This window comes from Tinamus guttatus, unplaced genomic scaffold (assembly GCF_059628265.1).
Source record: "Tinamus guttatus ecotype Peru unplaced genomic scaffold, ASM5962826v1 Tinamus_guttatus_pri_ptg000106l, whole genome shotgun sequence".
In the NCBI taxonomy this organism is placed as follows: domain Eukaryota; kingdom Metazoa; phylum Chordata; class Aves; order Tinamiformes; family Tinamidae; genus Tinamus; species Tinamus guttatus.
Window position 1 is genome coordinate 1,632,999 of NW_028288640.1, and position 19,757 is coordinate 1,652,755.

General features: G+C 52.0%; 1 protein-coding gene across 1 annotated transcript; it reads left to right on the forward strand.

Moving 5' to 3' along the window:
* Positions 1 to 7,388: 7,388 nt before the first annotated feature.
* Positions 7,389 to 11,057, forward strand: LOC148595406 (olfactory receptor 14C36-like). Its single transcript, XM_088520948.1, has 2 exons — positions 7,389 to 7,470; positions 10,234 to 11,057. Exons 1-2 carry the CDS (start codon positions 7,389 to 7,391, stop codon positions 11,055 to 11,057), a joined length of 906 nt encoding a protein of 301 aa, XP_088377074.1.
* Positions 11,058 to 19,757: the final 8,700 nt, after the last annotated feature.

Below are 19,757 nucleotides of genomic sequence, written 5' to 3' on the forward strand. Positions count from 1 at the left end.
GAACTGCTCCACCACATTGCCTTGGCAGAGGGGTAAGGAAAATGTGTTCCCAGTGTGCAGGAGAGCATTGACAAAACTGCTACTCCAGGCAGCTGCTGCCATTTTGACACAAGCTCTGCTGTCCATGAGGGTCCCATAATACAGGGGTCTGCAGATGGCAACGTAGCGGTCATAGGCCATGACTGTGAGGAGGAAATACTCTCCTACTATGAAGAAAAGAAACATAAAGACCTGTGCAGAACATTCTAAGTAGGAAATGGTCCTGGTGTCCCACAGGGAATTGACCATGGATTTGGGGACAGTGGTGGAGATGGAGCCAAGGTCGAGGAGGGAGAGGTTGAGGAGGAAGAAGTACATGGGGGTGTGGAGGCGGTGGTCACAGGCTACGGATGTGATGATGAGGCCGTTGGCCAGGAGGGCAGCCAGGTAGATGGCCAGGAAGAGCGAGAAGTGCAAGAGCTGCAGCTCCCGCGTGTCTGCGAATGGCAGGAGGAGGAACTCACTGAAGGAGCTGCTGTTGGACATTTGCTATCTCAGGGCATAGTGCACTGTCCTGGAGAAAAAAAAAAAAAAAAAAAAAAAAAAAAAAGATGTGGCATTTTAGAAAAGACATTTGAAGGAAGAAAAAACCAGTAAATAAAACCCTATTCCTATTCTCATACAACACCACACCCACCTCTGAGTCTCTCTTTACTAGGGGAGGGGATGGGAAGGGGCATCTGTGCACTTACCTGGCTTGAATCCTGTTTTGTGCTGACCGGGTGTGTTGTAAGGATTTGGGACCTCTGCCCATGGAACGTGGAGGGAATTGGAGTGAGTAATTCTGACACTCACAATAAAATCACTTTTCATGTAACAGAGCTGTTCAGCATCTTCACACCCATTTCTAAAGGATGGGGCTTGTAGAAGAAAGTTTTTTTTTTAACATTATTTATTTTCTTTGAGATGCCCCTCTCCCACCTGGGCAGCGCTCCTTGAAGATAGCAATAATTATCCTTTCTGCCACGAGTGCTGAGAGGAAAGGCTTCCCTATCACTTGGGGCGGAGTGACGAGAGCTTCTCTATTACCCCAGGTTCCAGCTGTCCTGCACTCACACTGCTTTGAGCTGGAGGATGATCGCATTTACATGTTACCCTAAAAACCACACTCCCGTGCAGACCCCTGTTTCATATAACTTGCAGCATTGATATCTGAACTGCAGCTGAAATCCTCTCCACCCAAGTGAGCCTAAGAGAAGACCAGGAGCAGCATGGACAGGAGGGAAGCAAGGAGCAACCCTGGGGCACAGGGACACTGCTCTGGATTAGAGCCCATGCAGACCTGGGTGCACACCCAGCTTCACAGCCCTGCAGCATCCCTGGGAGAAGGAAGCAGGATGCCCTGTCCCGGTGACGCTGAGGCAGGGAATCCTGCTCTGAAGCATCCTCTGCATTGGAGATGGGGGGAGAGCGATTGCCCCAAACCCGATCAAGTGATGGCATTGACTGGGTGCAGAAGAGCCCTCTGGAAACTCAGTAGCATTGCCCTGCAGCCAGAGACTTACCATGCAAGGGGCTGGGAGCTCACTTCCACAGTGAGCTCTGCTCTGTCCTCCCGCTCCACACTGCCGTTCCCCTCTCACTGCCTTCTCTCCTCCCCTGTCCGCAGCAGCAGGCAGTGCCCGCAGCCCTGCTGCTCTTGGCACAGGAGCTGCTCCTGCACTCGGCTGTCTCTGGGCAGTGCTGCCAGGCTGCCACGAGCTGCCTCCGTCCCAGGAGCCTGGCCCCGCTCAGGAGCAGAGGCCCAGCTGAACTCACCAATTTCTCTGTCCCTTGTGCTCCCTCCTCCTGGGAAATGTTCACTTCAGTAAACTAAAATAATCATCTGTTGTCCTTTGCTAATGATTGGAGAGAGATTATTCCAACATGGCAATTTATTTCATCAAAGGATGACTATCTATGAAAGTTGGAAATGTCTCACTCTGAAAGTCTTATCTCACATCCCTTAACTAGACAGGAGACTGAGGAGTGGACAAGTGGGAGTTCACGGACACAAGGTTCAGGTGCTGATTCAGAAATACCCATATGGGCACTACCTGCCTAGATCTGAGTGTGAAGTCGTATTCAGATCCCTCCTGTAAACTCCACAAATACAGCAATGGCGGGATTCCCCTTGCCAAATGGAAATGAGTGGAGCACAGAGATCTGCACACAAGCTCCTTGTCAAAGCTCCGCTACAATCCCTGGAGATGAAGGTTGAGAGTCAGTTGCTCCCACGGAAGCACCTGGTGACAGTGGAAGAGACTGAGGAGATGCAAGGCAGGTGCCAGTGCCTGCTTGCTCCAATGGAGCTACTGGGAGACCTGCATCATTCTAGAGCACGAGTTGGGGTCCAGGTGGGGAATTGCCTTAGCTGTCTGAAATGACCCCAGATTACAACTACAATGACAGCCCCACTCGCTATGAAGTTGAAGCATGGGAAGATTGCAGGATTAACCAGCAGCTCTTGTAATTCAGTGCAGAGCCTTGATTTGATGGCACAGAAAAGTGCTGGCAGGGCCTTGTCAGATGCCAGGGGTGACCAGCACAACCACATGTCTCTAGCAGATACAGCAGGGGACCTACAGCAAAACCATGTCCCCTTGGAGTCATTGCTGGGCAAGTGCCCCAGGACATCCTGCATTTCTGTCCTGTACCCAAACACAGACATTCCAGCACTGGCTGTAGGGAAAGCCCATCCCGTCTACATCCAGGGTACTGGATGGCACCCCAACCCCGCCATGTATCTGCTCCAGGCCCTGCCCTCTCAAATCCTTCTAGCTCTCCTCCCCTGAACTTCTCTTCATCTCACCACATGATATGAACAGACAATGGGCTAATGAGGACCTCTGGGTGGCTGCATCAAAGGCTATCAAGGCCCACGGACATCTTCAGTGGCACCTTGTTCTTCCGGAACCAGCGTCAGCTACAGGAGAGAGTGCCCGTTGGGCTGCTTTTTGTGAGAGGAAATGCCCGTGGCCAGGAACATGTGTCCCCTTGCTGGAGAAGCTCCTGCCTGGCTGTCTTGGCCCAGGTCTCCTTTCCTACCATCCTCGTGCTCTCCATGCAGGTCCCATCCCTCCCGCCCACCTCTCCCTCCAGCCCCACCGCTCACCTCCCTTGTGCGCTCCTGCGCTCCAGGGATCCCGTCCATGGATGAGGAACAGCCGTTCACCTGCTAGTCCTTCTCCATCTCCAGGACTCGCTCTGGGGACAGCCCTGCACGGCGAGAGCGTTTCCAGCCTGTCCTCTACACAGACAGACGGGTCCTCACAGTCCATGTCACAGCCCTGTCCTCTGATCCGCTGCTCACACTGACGGGACCTCACAGGCCCTTGGCTGGGGCTGGTTCTGCTGCTGGCCAATCCCGCACGGGGGAGCAGTGACCTCACAATGTGCCTTGGAACCTTCAGCTGGCTCTGGCCTATCAGCAGCAGCGACAGAGGTGACGTCACAAGAAACCTCAGCAACCCAGAGCTTCCTGATAGCATCAGGTCTACAGTGAAGGATGTGACCTCACTGTCACCATCAGAGCCATATCCCTGCTTTTGGCCTACCAGGATCAGGCACAGCAGTGACCTCACTATTAATATCCAGGCCATGTCCCTGCTGCTGGCCTGTCAGGGACTGGCACAGCGGTGACCTCACTAACAACATTCTGGCCATGGCCCTGCTGCTGGCCTACCAGGTCCTGAGGCAGAAAGGCCAACACAACCAACATCCAAACCATGGGCCTTTTCTGTCTGGTCACCACCGGGCACTGAGGTGACATCACGACAGCCTGTGGGAGCTAAGAGCCCCCTCTGGCCTATCCAGAGCAATAAGTGTCCTCAGAGTCAGAATTTGGGGCTGTCAAGCACTCAGGCAGAAATGACCTCAGACTATGAATCGCACCCATGGCCCTGCTGACAGCATGTCATGTTCTCACACAGAAGGGACCCTGTCACTGGTCCCAGGAACATGGGAAAAGCTTTTCTCCAGGGTATGCCTGCTCCTGCACAGCTTTCCTAGGAGAAGGTCTAGCAGAGAGCAGTGCCCTGGCCCCAGACACACGTCACCACCTTCACCCCATGAGCCCTGAGCTCTGTCCCTCTTCCCCCGCAGGCCTCTGAGCAGACAGCTGCTCTGCACCGGTGTGACAAGAGCCTGAGATCTCTTTGTCTACCCAGAGAGCAATACAGCTGCCCTCCACCCCACCAGAGGCATCTCCTCCCAGCTGCTGCAGATCATTGCAGAAAGGGGCTTGCCCGAGAGGGTCTGAGATCCAGCTGTGTTTGGGGATGTGTACTGGTAGGACTCCTGGACTGCATTCCCCTTTTTTGATTCATTCCTACTTTTGTCCTCCAACTCTGCCACAGAAATTCATTTGACCCAGTGGTGTGTGTCATGAGCCCTTATCACGAGCAATCAGAGGAGAACGTGCGCAGCCTGGGAACTGGGACCCTTTCACCTCAGGAGGGTGACTGCTACTCAGCTTGCCCAGACCTCTGTTGTGGGTTTAGGTCACATACACTTACTCCTTCAGTGGGCTCCCCAGGCTGTCCGGATTATCAGCGGGTTGTTTTTGTGAACGCATTTCCTTCTCCAAAGTTCTGATCTATGATGCAGGGTAAAAATTTGACAGCACTGGCTGTTTTAAAATGTTTGCAGCACTTGGGCCATTGATCATACTGCTCTCTCCCAGACTGCTAGTCTGCAGTTCTGCCCTCTCTTTATTTTGCTTCTCTTTGGTTGAGGCTGCCAGGACACCTCAGTATCCTGCTGACTTCTTGTCATGTTCTTGTCCACCAGGCCCCCCACATCTTTTCCTGCAAAGCTGCTTTCCACCCAGTGAACCCCAGGTTGCCCTCCTGCATGAGGTTATTCCATCCCAGATACAGGACTTGCTTCAGCAACCCGTGTTTCCATCATTCCACATCAGCTGCAACCTGTTGCTCTCCCTCTGCTTAGCAACCCTAAGGGCACGCTGCCCCTCCAGCATGTCAGCCACTCATCCCAATTTGGCGTCGTCCATGAGCTGGCTGGGAGTGCACTTTGTCCCCTCGTCTACACCATTCATAATGACAAACAGCATGAACTCTAGTATCAACCCCTGAAGAACATCACTGGTAACATGAGTCAGGTGGACTTGCCCCACTCTTCTCCCCTCTTTGAGCTAAATGACGTCCAGCTCCTTTCCCACATGCTCCATTCCTGATGCCTCCACCCCATGTCTCCCCAGTCTATCTACAAAGATGTTATGGAAAAGCACATCAAGGGCATTCCTAAATGGTACTCTCCCCTTGTGCGCACAACCAGTCATCCCATCCCAGAAGCAGTCACGTTGGGGAGGCACACGTTTCCCTTGAGGCCTTCATGCTGACTGTTCTCAAGCCCTTCTTGTGGCTGGAACGAGCTCACAAAATGATTTACTTCCCATGGACTGAGGTGACACTGAGCAGCCCACCACTGCCCAGATCCACTTTCCTGTCCTGATACTGGAGTCAATGCTGTTTGTCATTATGAATGGTGTAGACGAGGGGACAAAGTGCACTCCCAGCCAGCTCATGGACGACGCCAAATTGGGATGAGTGGCTGACATGCTGGAGGGGCAGCGTGCCCTTAGGGCTGCTAAGCAGAGGGAGAGCAACAGGTTGCAGCTGATATGGAATGATGGAAACATGGGTTGCTGAAGCAAGTCCTGTATCTGGGATGGAATAACCTCATGCAGGAGGACAACCTGGGGCTCACTGGATGGAAAGCAGCTTTGCAGGAAAAGATGTGGGGGGTCTGGTGGACAAGAACATGGCAAGAAGTCAGCAGGATACTGAGGTGTCCTGGCAGCCTCAACCAAAGAGAAGCAAAATAAAGAGAGGGCAGAACTGCAGACTAGCAGTCTGGGAGAGAGCAGTATGATCAATGGCCCAAGTGCTGCAAACATTTTAAAACAGCCAGTGCTGTCAAATTTTTACCCTGCATAATAGATCAGAACTTTGGAGAAGGAAATGCGTTCACAAAAACAACCCGCTGATAATCTGGACAGCCTGGGGAGCCCACTGAAGGAGTAAGTGTATGTGACCTAAACCCACAACAGAGGCCTGGGCAAGCAGAGTAGCAGTCACCCTTCTGAGGTGAAAGAGTCCCAGTGCCCAGGCTGCGCACGTTCTCCTCTGATTGCTCGTGATAAGGGCTCATGACACACACCACCGGGTCAAACGAATTTCTGTGGCAGAGTTGGAGGAGGAAAGTAGGAACAAAACAAGAAAGGGGGAATGCAGTCCAGGAGTCCTACCATGACACATCCCCAAACACAGGTGGATCTCAGACCCTCTCGGGCAAGCCCCTTTCTGCAATGATCGGCAGCAGCTGGGAGGAGATGCCTCTGGTGGGGTGCAGGGCAGCTGTATTGCTCTCTGGGTAGACAAAGAGATCTCAGGCTCTTGTTGCACCGGTGCAGAGCAGCTGTCTGCTCAGAGGCCTGCGGGGGAAGAGAGACAGAGCTCAGGGCTCATGGGGTGAAGGTGGTGACGTGTGTCTGGGGCCAGGCACTGCTCTCTCCTAGACCTTCTCTTAGGAAAGCTGTGCAGGAGCAGGCATACTCCGGAAAAAAAGCTTTTCCCATGTTCCTGGGACCAGTGACAGGGTCCCTTCTGTGTGAGAACGGGACATGCCAGCAGCAGGGCCATGGCTGCCATTCGTACTCTGAGGTCCTTTCTGCCTGAGCACCTGATAGCCCCAGATTCTGACTCTGAGGACCCTTATTGCTCTGGATAGGCCAGAGAGGGCTCTTAGCTCCCACAAGCTGTTGTGATGTTACTTCAGTGTCCCGTGGTGACCAGACAGAAAAGGCCCATGGTTTGCATGTTGGTTGTATTGGCCTTTCTGCCTCAGGACCTGATGGGCCAGCAGCAGGCAAATGGCCTGGATGTTTATTAGTGAGGTCACTGCTGTGCCTGTTCCTGTTAGGCCAAAAGCAGGGATATGGCCTGGATATTGGTAGTGAGGTCACTGCTGGCCCAGTCCTCGATAGCCCAAAAGCAGGGATATGGCTCTGAGGGTGACTGTGAGGTCACATCCTTCTCTGTAGACTTGACGCCATCAGGAGGCTCTGGGTTGCTGAGGTTTCTTGTGACGTCACCTCTGTCCCTGCTGCTGATAGGCCAGAGCCAGTTGAAGGTTCCAGGGCACATTGTGAGGTCACTGCTGCCGCTGTGCGGGATTGGCCAGCAGCAGGACCAGCCCCAGCCAAGGGCTTGTGAGGTCCCCTCAGTGTGAGCAGGTGTTCAGAGGATGAGGCTGTGACATGGACTGTGAGGACGTGTCTGTCTGTGCAGAGGACAGGCCAGAAATATGCTGGCCAGGCAGGGCTGTACCCAGAGCGAGTCCTGGAGATGGAGAAGGGGCAGCAGGCAAATGACTGCTCCTCGTCCATGGATGGGATCCTTGGAGGGGATCACCTCCCGCACGAGGGAGGTGAGCGGTGAGGCTGGAGGGAGAGGCAGGCGGCAGGGATGGGACCTGCACAGAGAGCACAAGGATGGTAGGGAAGGAGACCTGGGCCAAGATAGCCAGGCAGGAGCTTCTCCAGCGAGGGAACATGTATTCCTGGCCATGGGCATTTCCTCTCACACAAAGCAGCCCAAGGGGCACTCTCTCTATGTACCTGACGCTGGTTCAGGAAGAACAAGTAGCCACTGAAGAAGTTCATGGGCCTTGCCAGCCATCGATGAAGCCACCCAGAGTTCCTCATTAGTCATGTGATGAAATGAAGAGGAGTTCAGGGGAGGAGAGCTAGAAGGGTTTGAGAGTGCAGAGCCTGCAACAGAGACGTGGCGGTGCCGGGGTGCCTCCCATTTATGCAGCATCCTGGGTGTGGACAGGATGGGCTTTCCCTACGGCCAGTGCTGGAATGTCTTTGTTTGGGTACAGGATGGAAACCAGGATGCCCTGGGGCACTTATCCAGCAATCACTCCAAGGGGACGTGGTTTTCCTGTAGGTCCCCTGCTGTATCTGCTAGAGACATGTGGTTGTGCTGGACACTCCTGGAATCTTACAAGGCCCTGCCAGCCCTTTTCTGTGCCATCAAATCAAGGGTCTGCACTGAATTACAAGAGCTGCTGGTTAATCCTGCAATCTTCCCATGCCTCAACTTCCCCATGCTCTCGTTGTAATTGGCACCTGGGGTCATTTCAGACAGATAGCCAAGGCAATTCCCCACCTGGACCCCCGCTCATGGTGTAGGATGATGCATGTCTCTCAGTAGCTCCATCACTGGCACCTTGCTTGGACCCCCTCAAACTCTTCCACTGTCACATACCTTGGCCCTCCTCAGTCTCTTCCACTGTCACCAGGTGTTTCTGTGGGAGCTACTGACTCTCACCCTACATCTCCAGTGATTATAGTGGAGCTTTAACAAGGAGCTCGTGTGCAGATCGCTGTGCTCTGCTCACTTCAGTTTTGGCAAGGGGAATCCCACCACTTGTGTTTTGGTGGAGTTTGCAGGAGGGATCTGAATACGACTTCAGACTCAGATCTAAGCAGGTACAGCCCAGATTGATATTTCTGAATCAGCACCTAAAGCCTGTGTCAATGACCTCCCTACTTGTTCACTCTTCGGTCTCCTGGTCTCCTGTCTAGCTAAGGGATGTGAAATGAGCCTTCCAGAGTGAGATGTTTCCAATTTTGATAGATCTTCATTCTCTGAGGAAATAAATTGCAGTATTAGGATCTCTCTCTCTCCACTTGTTAGCAAAGGACAACAGATGATTATTTTAGTTTATTGAAGTGCACTTTTCCCAGGAGGAAGGAGCACAAGGGACAGAGAAATTGGTGAGTTCAGCTGGGCCTCTGCTCCTGAGCGGGGCCAGGCTCCTGGGACGGAGGCAGCTCGTGGCAGCCTGGCAGCACTGCCCAGAGACAGCCGAGTGCAGGAGCAGCTCCTGTGCCAAGAGCAGCAGGGCTGCGGGCACTGCCTGCTGCTGCGGACAGCAGAGGAGAGAAGGCAGCGAGAGGGGAATGGCAGTGTGGAGCGGGAGGACAGAGCAGAGCTCACTGTGGAAGTGAGCTCCCAGCCTCTTGCAGGGTAAGTCTCTGGCTGCAGGGCAATGCTACTGAGTTTCCAGAGGGGTCTTCTGCACTCAGGCAATTCCATCACTTGATAGGGTTTGGGGCAATCTCTCTCCCCCCATCTCCAATGCAGAGGCTGCTTCAGAGCAGGATTCCCTGCCTCAGCGTCACAGGGACAGGGCATCCTGCTTCCTTCTCCCAGGGATGCTGCAGGGCTGTGAAGCTGGGTGTGCACCCAGGTCTGCACAGGCTCTAATCCAGAGCAGTGTCCCTGTGCCCCAGGATTGCTCCTTGCTTCCCTCCTGTCCATGCTGCTCCTGGTCTTCTCTTAGGCTCACTTGGGTGGAGAGGAATTCAGCTGCAGTTCAGATATCAATGCTGCAAGTTATGCGAAACAGGGGTCTGCACGGGAGTGTGGTTTTTAGGGTAACATGTAAATGCGATCATCCTCCAGCTTAAAGCAGTGTGAGTGCAGGACAGCTGGAACCTGGGGCAATAGAGAAGCTCTTGTCACTCTGCCCCAAGTGATAGGGAAGCCTTTCCTCTCAGCACTCGCAGCAGAAAGGACAATGATTGCTATCTTCAAAGAGCGCTGCCCAGGTGGGAGAGGGGCATCCCGAAGAAAATAAATAATGTCAGAAAAAGAAACCAACTTTCTTCTACAATCCACATCCTTTAGAAATGGGTGTGAAGATGCTGAACAGCCCTGTTACATGAAAAGTGGTTTTATTGTGAGTGTCAGAATTACTCACTCCAATTCCTTCCACATTCCATGGGCAGAGGTCCCAAATCCTTACAACACACCCCATCACCACAAAACGGGGTTCAAGCCAGGTAAGTGTGTAGATGCCCCTTCCCTGTCCCCTCCCCCTAGTAAAGGGAGAATCAGTGTGATGTGTTTTTAATGAGAAATTGAATATTTTTTTTAATTTACTGGTTTTTCTTTCTTCAAATGTCTTTTCCTAAAATGCCATATCTTTTTTTTTTTTTTTTTTTTCCTCCCAGGACAGTGCACTATGCCCTGAGATAGCAAATGTCCAACAGCAGCTCCTTCAGTGAGTTCCTCCTCCTGCCATTCACACACAGGCGGGAGCTGCAGCTCTTGCACTTCTCGCTCTTCCTGGCCATCTACCTGGCTGCCCTCCTGGCCAACGGCCTCATCATCACAGCCGTAGCCTGTGACCACCGCCTCCACACCCCCATGTACTTCTTCCTCCTCAACCTCTCCCTCCTTGACCTGGGCTCCATCTCCACCACTGTCCCCAAATCCATGGTCAATTCCCTGTGGGACACCAGGACCATTTCCTACTTAGAATGTTCTGCACAGGTCTTTATGTTTCTTTTCTTCATAGTAGGAGAGTACTTCCTCCTCACAGTCATGGCCTATGACCGCTATGTTGCCATCTGCAGACCCCTGTATTATGGGACCCTCATGGACAGCAGAGCTTGTGTCAAAATGGCAGCAGCTGCCTGGAGTAGCAGTTTCCTCAATGCTCTCCTGCACACTGGGAACACATTTTCCTTACCACTCTGCCAAGGTAATGTGGTGGAGCAGTTCTTCTGCGAGATCCCCCAGATCCTCAGGCTCTCCTGCTCTAATTCTGACCTCAGGGAAGTTGGAGTCCTTGTGATTACTTTTTGTGTACACTCTGGGTGTTTCATTTTCATTGTGTTGTCCTACGTGCAGATCTTCAGAGCAGTGCTGAGGATCCCCTCTGAGCAGGACCAGCACAAAGCCTTTTCCATGTGCCTCCCGCACCTGATTGTGGTCTCCCTGTTCATCAGCACAGCTATGTTTGCCTACCTGAAGCCCCCCTCCATCTCCTCCCCAGCTCTGGATCTGGTGCTGGCTGTTCTGTATGCGGTGATGACTCCAACAGTGAACCCCCTCATCTACAGCCTGAGGAACAAGGAGCTCAAGGATGCCCTGAGGAAAGTAATTTCACGGACATTATTCAGAAATGGTAATATTGGTGTTGCTCTCCACACGTGAATCCCACTGTATCCTGTACCAGGACTGAGCAATATTCTTTATTTTTATTAGATTTACTATTACTAGCATTTGTTAACATGCTGCTACACAAATGGTTGGATTTGTTCCTCCTTGAATTAGATTACTTTGTCTCATATGGTTTCCAAATAAATTGGTGTCTAAGTCTGGATCAGAGCTGACCCCCTCACTCTGTCATTAAAAGCAGAAAGTTCCACCTAGTGCAGTGCCTGAAGGCTGCTCTTTAGAGGAAGCTGGTTTTAAGAATAGGCTCAAGGAATTTCTCTTGCATTACCTTTTATGATACACAAGCCTGTGGTGCCTGCTCACCACAACTGGGCCTGCTGCACACAGAGCTGCATTAGGAAGTGCCTGGACACTCAGGCGAGAGCAGTTCTAAGCCCCCATGACTCAGCCCTGTTATGGCCACATGCGGAATTGTGTGTCCCACTGTGGTACACCCAGTGCTGCAGGAATGAGGAGGAACAGGAGAGGCTCCAGAGAGGGTCTGCAGAGATGGGCTTGGAGACCTAAAGCACATGGCCTGTGCGGAGAAGCTGAGGGACCTGGGTTTCTTCAGCCTGGTGAGGTGTTACAGCTAAGGCGAATATAACACTGGCCAGTGACTGCTAGAAGGGTGGTTTCAGAGATGATGGAGCCTGTTCTGACAATGGGAAAGAGCATGAGAAGTTGAAAGAGCCACCAACAGCAGCTTGAAATGTACAGACTGGACTTCAGGAAAACAAGAAATTTCACTTCAAGGGTAGTTCTGTGGCGTAAGAGATCATGCAGAAGGTATCTAGGACCATCCCATGCCTCTGTTTCAAAGAACAGTGAACAAGACCTAGAGACATCATTTGAGATGGAGAGATCCTGGGCTGAGAGCAAGGTGGGAAGCAGTTTGGATGTCTACAGGCTGCAGGCAAACAGGCACAGAAATAGCAAAGTATAGCAGAGCCCCAGGGGGAGATGGCCAAGGTTCATTACCATGGCCAAAAGCCTCCAAAAGAACTAGGTCTATGTCACCTGTGCTATGGCTGGTGTCTCTGATATTGAGGATTGGGAGAGGAAACTTCTTGCTCATGGCCACAGGGCCTCCTTGCCTGCTTTCCCCCAGGGACACAAGGTGTGCTGCCCTTGGCCTTGAACACCCCCACCCACACACTGACCCAGCAGGAGACCCGGGCAAAGCATGGTGGAAAGGACCCCCCTACTCAGAGTCTGGACATCTGTGCTTGGCCAAGGTACTTGAAAAACACGTGAAGTGTTAACCTGGCATCAGAGCAACCTGCACTTTGTCTTTGCTTATCTGCAATCAGGGCCTCCAACTTTCTGCTCTACTCAGTCCCTGGGGAGACTTTGCTGCTAATGGTCCTCAAGAGGACCAATTAACTCTCCAAGAAAGTTGGGCATTTGCTTCTGACTGTAACTGCTGGAGAGATTTCCTCAATCTCCTCCTGGAGGTTCTCAACCTCCTGGAGGTTCATAGACTCAGCACCAAATACTCCCAGGGCTCATTAAAATGAAAAAAAATATATCTAAGGATATGTCATATTTTTCTTCGATCTTCAATTCTTGTGTGGCTAATTGGAAAGCAATGTATTGAAATGAGGCAGATTTCAATGAGCACTTGAAAAAGAAGGATGGCTGCTTTTCAGCTTTCTTTTTTCATTCTGTTTTCAGAAGAAATCTGACCACATTCTCCAGTTCCTACAGTGTCTCCCAATGAAGTCTGCTCATGTGGGAAAAGCAGTGTTTTTGAGAGGAGACCTGTATGGACAACCTTCCTGTTCACATCCCCAGCCCTGACATTTCTCTCCTCAGCCACTGGGGACTTGGATAGCTCTAGTTCAAATCTAACCTTTTTCTGCTCCAGGCTGTAGCTGAATGTTACAGCTGTTGCAGTTCATCCAGGCTCCTATGAGTTAAAAAATCTAGTCACCTGTATGACAAGCATAAGATTCATCCTCTGTCCTAAGAAACAGAATGCAATCCTGATCACTATGTTGCGTCCAAATTGCCTCCAAGGAGGTTCCCAGTCTACAAGGAATAACCTTCCTTGAGATGTTTTTGACAGATAGATAGAACAGCCTGCATAGAAAACTCTAAAACAGCTAGCTGAAGAAGTAACTACACTCCTGAAAGGGAAGGCAAGATTGAAATTCTCCACTTGCTCAAAGGAGCAACTGGAGAGTTGAGAGGTATCTGAACAATAAAGAGAAATCATAGACTCATAGAATCATTAGAGTTGGAAAACACCTTCAAGATCATTCAGTCCAATCGTAAAACCTTCAACACCATACCTGTTAAACCATGTCTCTAAGTGCCTCATCTACACATTTCTTAAATATTGCCCCACCACTTCTTCAGGCAGCCTGTTCCAATGCTTGATTACTCTTTCTGTGTAGAATTTTCTCCTAAAACGTATCCTGAACCTCCCCTGGCACAACTTGAGGCCTTCTCCTCTCGTCCTATTTTCATATATTGGAGAAGAGACCAACCCTGCCTCACTAAAACCTCCTTTAAGGCAGATGTAAAGAGCGATAAGGTCACCCCTGACCTTCCTCTTCTCCACACTAAGTAACTCCAACTCCTTCAGCCGCTCCTCATAAGGTCTGTGCTCCAGTCCCTTTACCAGCTTTGTTCCTCTTCTTTGGACTCACTCCAGCACCTCCATGTCTTTCTTGTAGTGCGGGGCCCCAAACAGAACACAGGATTCGCGGTGCGGCCTCACCAATGCTGAGAACAGGGGGATGATCGCTTCCCTGGTCCTGCTGGCTACACCGTTCCTGATACAAGTCAGGATGCCTTTGGCCTTCTTGACCACCTGGGCACACTGCTGGCTCATGGTCAGATGGCTGTCGACCAACACCCGCAGATCCTTTTCTGCCACGCAGCTCTCCAAACAATCAGCATCAAGCCTGTAGCTGCATGGGGTTCTTGTGAGTGAGGTGCAGGATCCAGCACTTGGCCTTGTTGAAACTCACACAGTCGGCCTCAGCCTATTGATCCAGACTGCCCAGATCCTCCCCTAGAGCCTTCCTGCCCTCAAGTTGATCAAATGTTCCTTTGGGCTTGGTGTTGTCTGCAAACTTGCTGAAGGTGCACTCAATCCCCTTATCCCTTATTCAGATCATTGACAAAGATATTAAAGAGGACTCAACCCAACACTGACCCTGGGGGAACACCGCTCGTGACCAGTTACCAGCTGGATTTCACACCATTTACCACCACTCTCTGGGCCTGGCCATCTTCTCCGTTTTTCTCTTAGCAAAGAGTACACCTGTCTAAGCCATGAGCTGCCAGCTTCTCCAGGAGAATGCAGTGGAAGACTGTGTCAAGAACCTTCCTAAGGTCTACTGAGACCATGTCCACAGCCTTTCCCTCATCCATTAGGCAGGTCACCTGGTCTGAGGAGATCAAGCTGGTCAGGCAGCCATGAACCCATATTGTTCCAGCCTGATTCCCTGCTTATCAAGCACATGCTGTATGATCGCCCTCAATATGATCTGCTCCATAACTTCCCCCAATACCGAGGTCATGCTGACAGGCCTGTAGTTTCCCTGGGTCCTCCATCTTGCCAGCATTGGCAAGTCTCTAGCCATCTGGGACCTCCCCTGTTGACCAGGACTGCTGATAGATGATGGAGAGTGGCTTGACGAGCACTTCCACCAGCTCCCTCAGAACCTTTGGGTGGATGCCACCTGGACCCATAGACAGACGTGTGAGTGTCCAAGTGGAGTACTGTGGAAACTGACTGTTTCCTCCTGATTTATGGGGGAGTTGTTCTGCTCTGCACAGGTGTCTTCTAGCTCAGGGGGCAAGCACCTTGAGGAGAACTGATCTTGTTGTTAAAGACTGAGATAAACTAGGCGTTAAGTTCCTTAGACTTAGCCTCATCCTTTGTGATCCCCATCCTCATCCCTTTTACATGCAATTGTCAGGGTTTGTAGCGGGTCTGTGAAATCCCTGGCTCCCTTAGCAGAGAACGTTAACCTTGAAAAGATTAGAGTGTATCTATGAGACAGGGAGTTCACATGGAGAGAGCAGAAAGTTATTCACAAGTGTAAGGAGGTTTTGGCCATGGAGCAGAATGTGGCCAAGCTAAGAATCGTCCAATCATAACTCTGCCACTAGCTACTGTCCTTTGTAGTGCTCAGCTATTCAGCCAAGCTGGTCTTCTTCCCCTCTGACTCATCTTACAGCTCACAGGGATGGCCTGTTCCTGCATCTTTTACACTTCCTTTTTGAGAAAAGTCCAGCTTTCCTGGACCCCTTTGCTCTTCAGGACCATCCCTGCTGCTGCTGCTGGCCCCTCAGCAGCGACCTCAGCGCCAGCCCCCGCCGTGAGCCTCCTGCTGGCCCAGCAGCTCCTCGGGCAGGGGGACCTCGCTCGCGCACAGCCCAGCGTGGGCTGCTGCCGCCGCGGGCTGCAGGGACACCAGGTTCCTCGGCAGAGCCGCCCCGGCCAGGAAGGGGCTGCTGACGTCACAACCAGCTGCGCGGCCTGGCCTATCAGGGGCTGCGGCAGCAGTGACGTCACCAGCCGACGCCCACGCGTCAGCACAGAGCCAGCCCTGCAGAGAGCAGGGGCCTCCCGGCAGCGTCCCCGCAATGGCCTCCGTGTCCCTGCCCGCTGCTGAGACACCCCTGGCCTCACAGGCAGCGCCTGCTGCTGCCCCGGCAGCTCCGCGCACACAAGGGACCTCCCCGCGTGTCTGCACCAGACCCCGCTGCCGGCCGCGCTGCTGCTGGGACAGGAGCGGCCTCAGAGCCCGTCCCCAGCCATGGGCCAGCGCTGGCCTCGCAGCTGCTCTGCCAGCAGGGACCTCCCAAAGAACTGCCCAGCCAGGCACCTCTTGCTGGCCTGCCCGGGACTCAGCAAAGAGCAGAGCTCACGGTCACCCTCACAGACATGGATGGACCTGCTAATGCCTGCTGCTGTCCAGCCAGGAGCACAGACAATGTGACCCCCCTGCCAAGCAGGAGCAGTGCCATGTGCCTGCTGCTGGCCTCCCAGGTGCTTGCAAACATTGGCTTGACCATGATCTGACTAGATGATCTCCAAACATCCCTTGCAACCAGAGAAAGGGGCCTTCTCTCACTCAAGCCCCCTTGGAGCTTGCCTATGAACCAGCAATGTCCCCTTGCCGCCAAGAAGGCCAGAGGTCTTCTGGGCTGTAGTAGCCTACAGACTAGTAGCCAACAAGACTGTTTTCAGGAGGACAAGGGAGGTCATCCTGCCTCTCTACTAAGTCCTGGGGAGGCCACCCCTTGAGTCCTGTGTCCGGTGCTGGGCTCCCCACTACAAGAGGGACATGAAGCTACTGGAGAGAGCCCAGCATATGTCTATCTATGTCTAAAGTTGATCAGGGAGCTGGAGCATCTCTCCTATGAGAAGGTGAGAGAACTGAGCCTGTTTTTAGCCTGGAGAATGGAAGGGTGAGAGGGGATCTTATCAGGGTGTGCAAATACCTAAAGGGAGGATGCCAAGAGCAGAAGAGGATGGCTCAGACTCTTTTTAGTGGTGACTAGTGATGGCACAAGAGGCAACAGATACAAATTGAAGCACAGGAAGTTCTGCCTGAATTTGAGGACTGTGAAGGTGACAGAGCACTGGCACAGGTTGCCCAGAAAGGTTGCGGAGTCATCTTCTCTGCAGATATTCCAGACCTGCCTGGACAGGATCCTGTGCAACGTGCTGTAGGTGACACTGCTTGATCACGGGGATTGAACTAGATCATCTGCAAAGCTCCTTCCAAACTCAACCATTCTGTGATTCTATAAATGGTCTCCACTGGAATATATCAGCTCTTTGAGTTGTAGGGATCTGCCTGTCCCTCAGCTTTATTGTGAGTGGTGCTCTAGTAAGATAGAAGGCATCCAGGGTCATTAGAGATGACCAAGGAAATTCCTGCCCTGACCAGGAATCCCACCTGCCATGTATTTGTGGAGTTCATGAGTTAGCTGAATCCTTCTCCAAACCTGGCACTTCTGAACAGACATGTGGAGCCCAAATAAGCCATCTGAATAAGTCATCTGAATCATATATGCACCACGTATAAAAAAGCTCCCTTCTTATCCCTGTCTGGGTGTCCTGCCTAGTTTAGAGATGTGAATCAGGACTTCCCGTGGGACATTTCTAACTTTGGTAGATAATCATTATCTGATGAAATAAACTGCAACGTTGGAATCTGTATCCCTGTACTCTTTAGAGAAGGAAAACAGGTTACTCTACTTGAGGGAACATATCCCAGAGGGAGGAATCCCAAGGGACAGAGAAATTCATGAATTAAGCTGGGCTTCAGCTCGTGGCAGCCTGTCAGCACTGCCAGAGACAGCCGAGTGCAGGAGCAGCTCCTGTGCCAAGAGCAGCAGGGCTGTGGGCACTGCCTGCTGCTGCGGACAGCAGAGGAGAGAGGACAGAGAGGTGAAAGGCAGCAGGGAGTGGGAGGACAGAGGAGAGCTCATGGTGGGAGCAATCTTGGACACGGTAAGTTGCCGGCTGCAGGGTAATGCTGGTTTCTGCAGGGGTCTGCAGCATCCCTCCAGCTGATGACTTTCTTTTTTTTTTGAGGATTGTTCTCCCTGCTTCTACTTTGCATATGAGGAGATGCTTCAGAACAGAAATTCCCTGTCCCAGCATCACAAGGTCAGGGCATCATGGCTGCTTCTTCTGGAGCTGGTGCAGGACAGTGAAGGCAATGTCGGCACACAGGTTCTTCAGAGCACTGTTCTTCAGAGCAGTGTCCATGCGCCCCAGGGTGCTGTGTGCCCGGTGCAGTGATTCTGTGAGGATCAGCACTCAGCCTGCCAGGGCGCTGCAGGGAGAAGCTCTGGGTGGGAGGAGAGATCCCCCCGGGGCAGGTTCATTCTCCTGCTGAGAGGCTGCTGTGTGGGGTCAGGGCTGCTCACAGCTCAGCATCACCCACACCACATATCTGGAAGGGGCTTTTCAAGAGGACACTCTTGGGAAGCTTCTATGAAAGGGAAGGCAATATCCAGAGGCCAGGATTTTGTTTTGTATCCTTGACAAGGCAGCGAATGAATGGGACATTTTAGGTTTAGATGCCTGAAGGAGAGTTCTGCAGTGCTGCTCTGAGGGATCAATAGGTCTGCAAGGACCCCAGAATATTCCTCCAACTGCCTTTTCACCTGTGGGCAGCAGCAATACCCCCTTTGCAGCTCTCCTCATTCTCATTGTGCTTAGTCTCACTCTGCTCTCAAGGGGAAGGGCTCCAGGGCATTTCTGACCTCCTCTGCAGTCAGATTTCCAGAACAGCAGAGCTGCCTCTCTCCTGCCATGTGCCCATGTCCCATTGCAAAGCACAGGGGCTGAGAACCACTGCCCTGGAAGTCCACTCTGTCTGGGAGGTGCAACCTGGGGACGGTGCTGCTCTGTCTCTCTGTCCTCCCTTGGCAGCAGTCACAGTGTTTCCCCTCGTTTCCCTGCCTCTCCTTTCTGCTCTTGTCCTGGCAGTCACCTGGGGCTTCAGCTACAAATTCAGATATTCACCCTGATGTCCTGCCATGGAGGTGTCTGAAGAGGGGTAATGTGCCCAGGGTGCTGGGCAGCGTCATTGGAGGGGCTGCAAAGGGGTTGACTCTCCCCTTAGGAGACCCTGTGACTGTCAGGACACGTGAGTGTCTCTGTTGTCCTGCTGGGGTTGTGAGGTGCCCTGCATAAATGGACTCAGTGCACAGAGTCTTTGCCATGTAAGGAGCAGTGTCCTGTTCTCTCCAACAAATATTCACCTTAAACTTGGAGGGAGAGCAAAGTTAAATGAGTGCTTTAAAACCAGTCTTCTATGATCGCAGCAGAGTCCAGGTTTGTCTGCAGGAACAAGGCAGATGGACTCAACAGCACTCCATGCTGTTCCCTAAGCAGCAGAGAGCCCATTTCCATCTCCAGTCTGCTTAATGTTCACATTTTCAGAAATAGAGACATCTGTCTTTATTTGCATACCAATAAACACATGCAAAGAACCTGACCAGATATGGTGAGAGAATCTAAAAATTTCCAAAATAAGTAATTTTAAAACAAAATGCTAAAACCCCCTGCTGCACACCAATCTCCTTGAAAGTGTATGTGGGAATATGAAAAGACCCTTTATCTTAAAGGTGGATGTCCTGTGACATCAACTCCGAAAAGAACAGATATCAAGGACCAGTCCTTTATACACATTGGCGTAGAGTAACTCAGGCTCTGGCTCCTCCCACAACACACAGCTGGAGCAGAGTGAGGAGCTGGAAGGTGACAGTGCGAATAAGAAATTACTGAGAGTTGTGACGGGGTCGAGAAGCATTTCTGTGAAAAATGGAAAGTTTATTTCAGAGAAAATTCTTCTAAGCTAATACTGCCTTTTCTTCCCTACACAGTTTTCCTGAGCCCAATAGAACAGATGTCCAACAGCAGCTCCCTCAATGAGTTCCTCCTCTTGCCATTTGCAGACACGCGGGAGTTGCAGCTCTTGCACTTCTCGCTCTTCCTGGCCATCTACCTGGCTGCCCTCCTGGCCAACGGCCTCATCATCACAGCCATAGCCTGCGACCACCGCCTCCACACCCCCATGTACTTCTTCCTCCTCAACCTCTCCCTCCTCGACCTGGGCTGCATCTCCACGACTGTTCCCAAAGCCATGGCCAATTCCCTGTGGAACACCAGGGCCATTTCCTATTTGGAATGTGCTGCCCAGATATTTT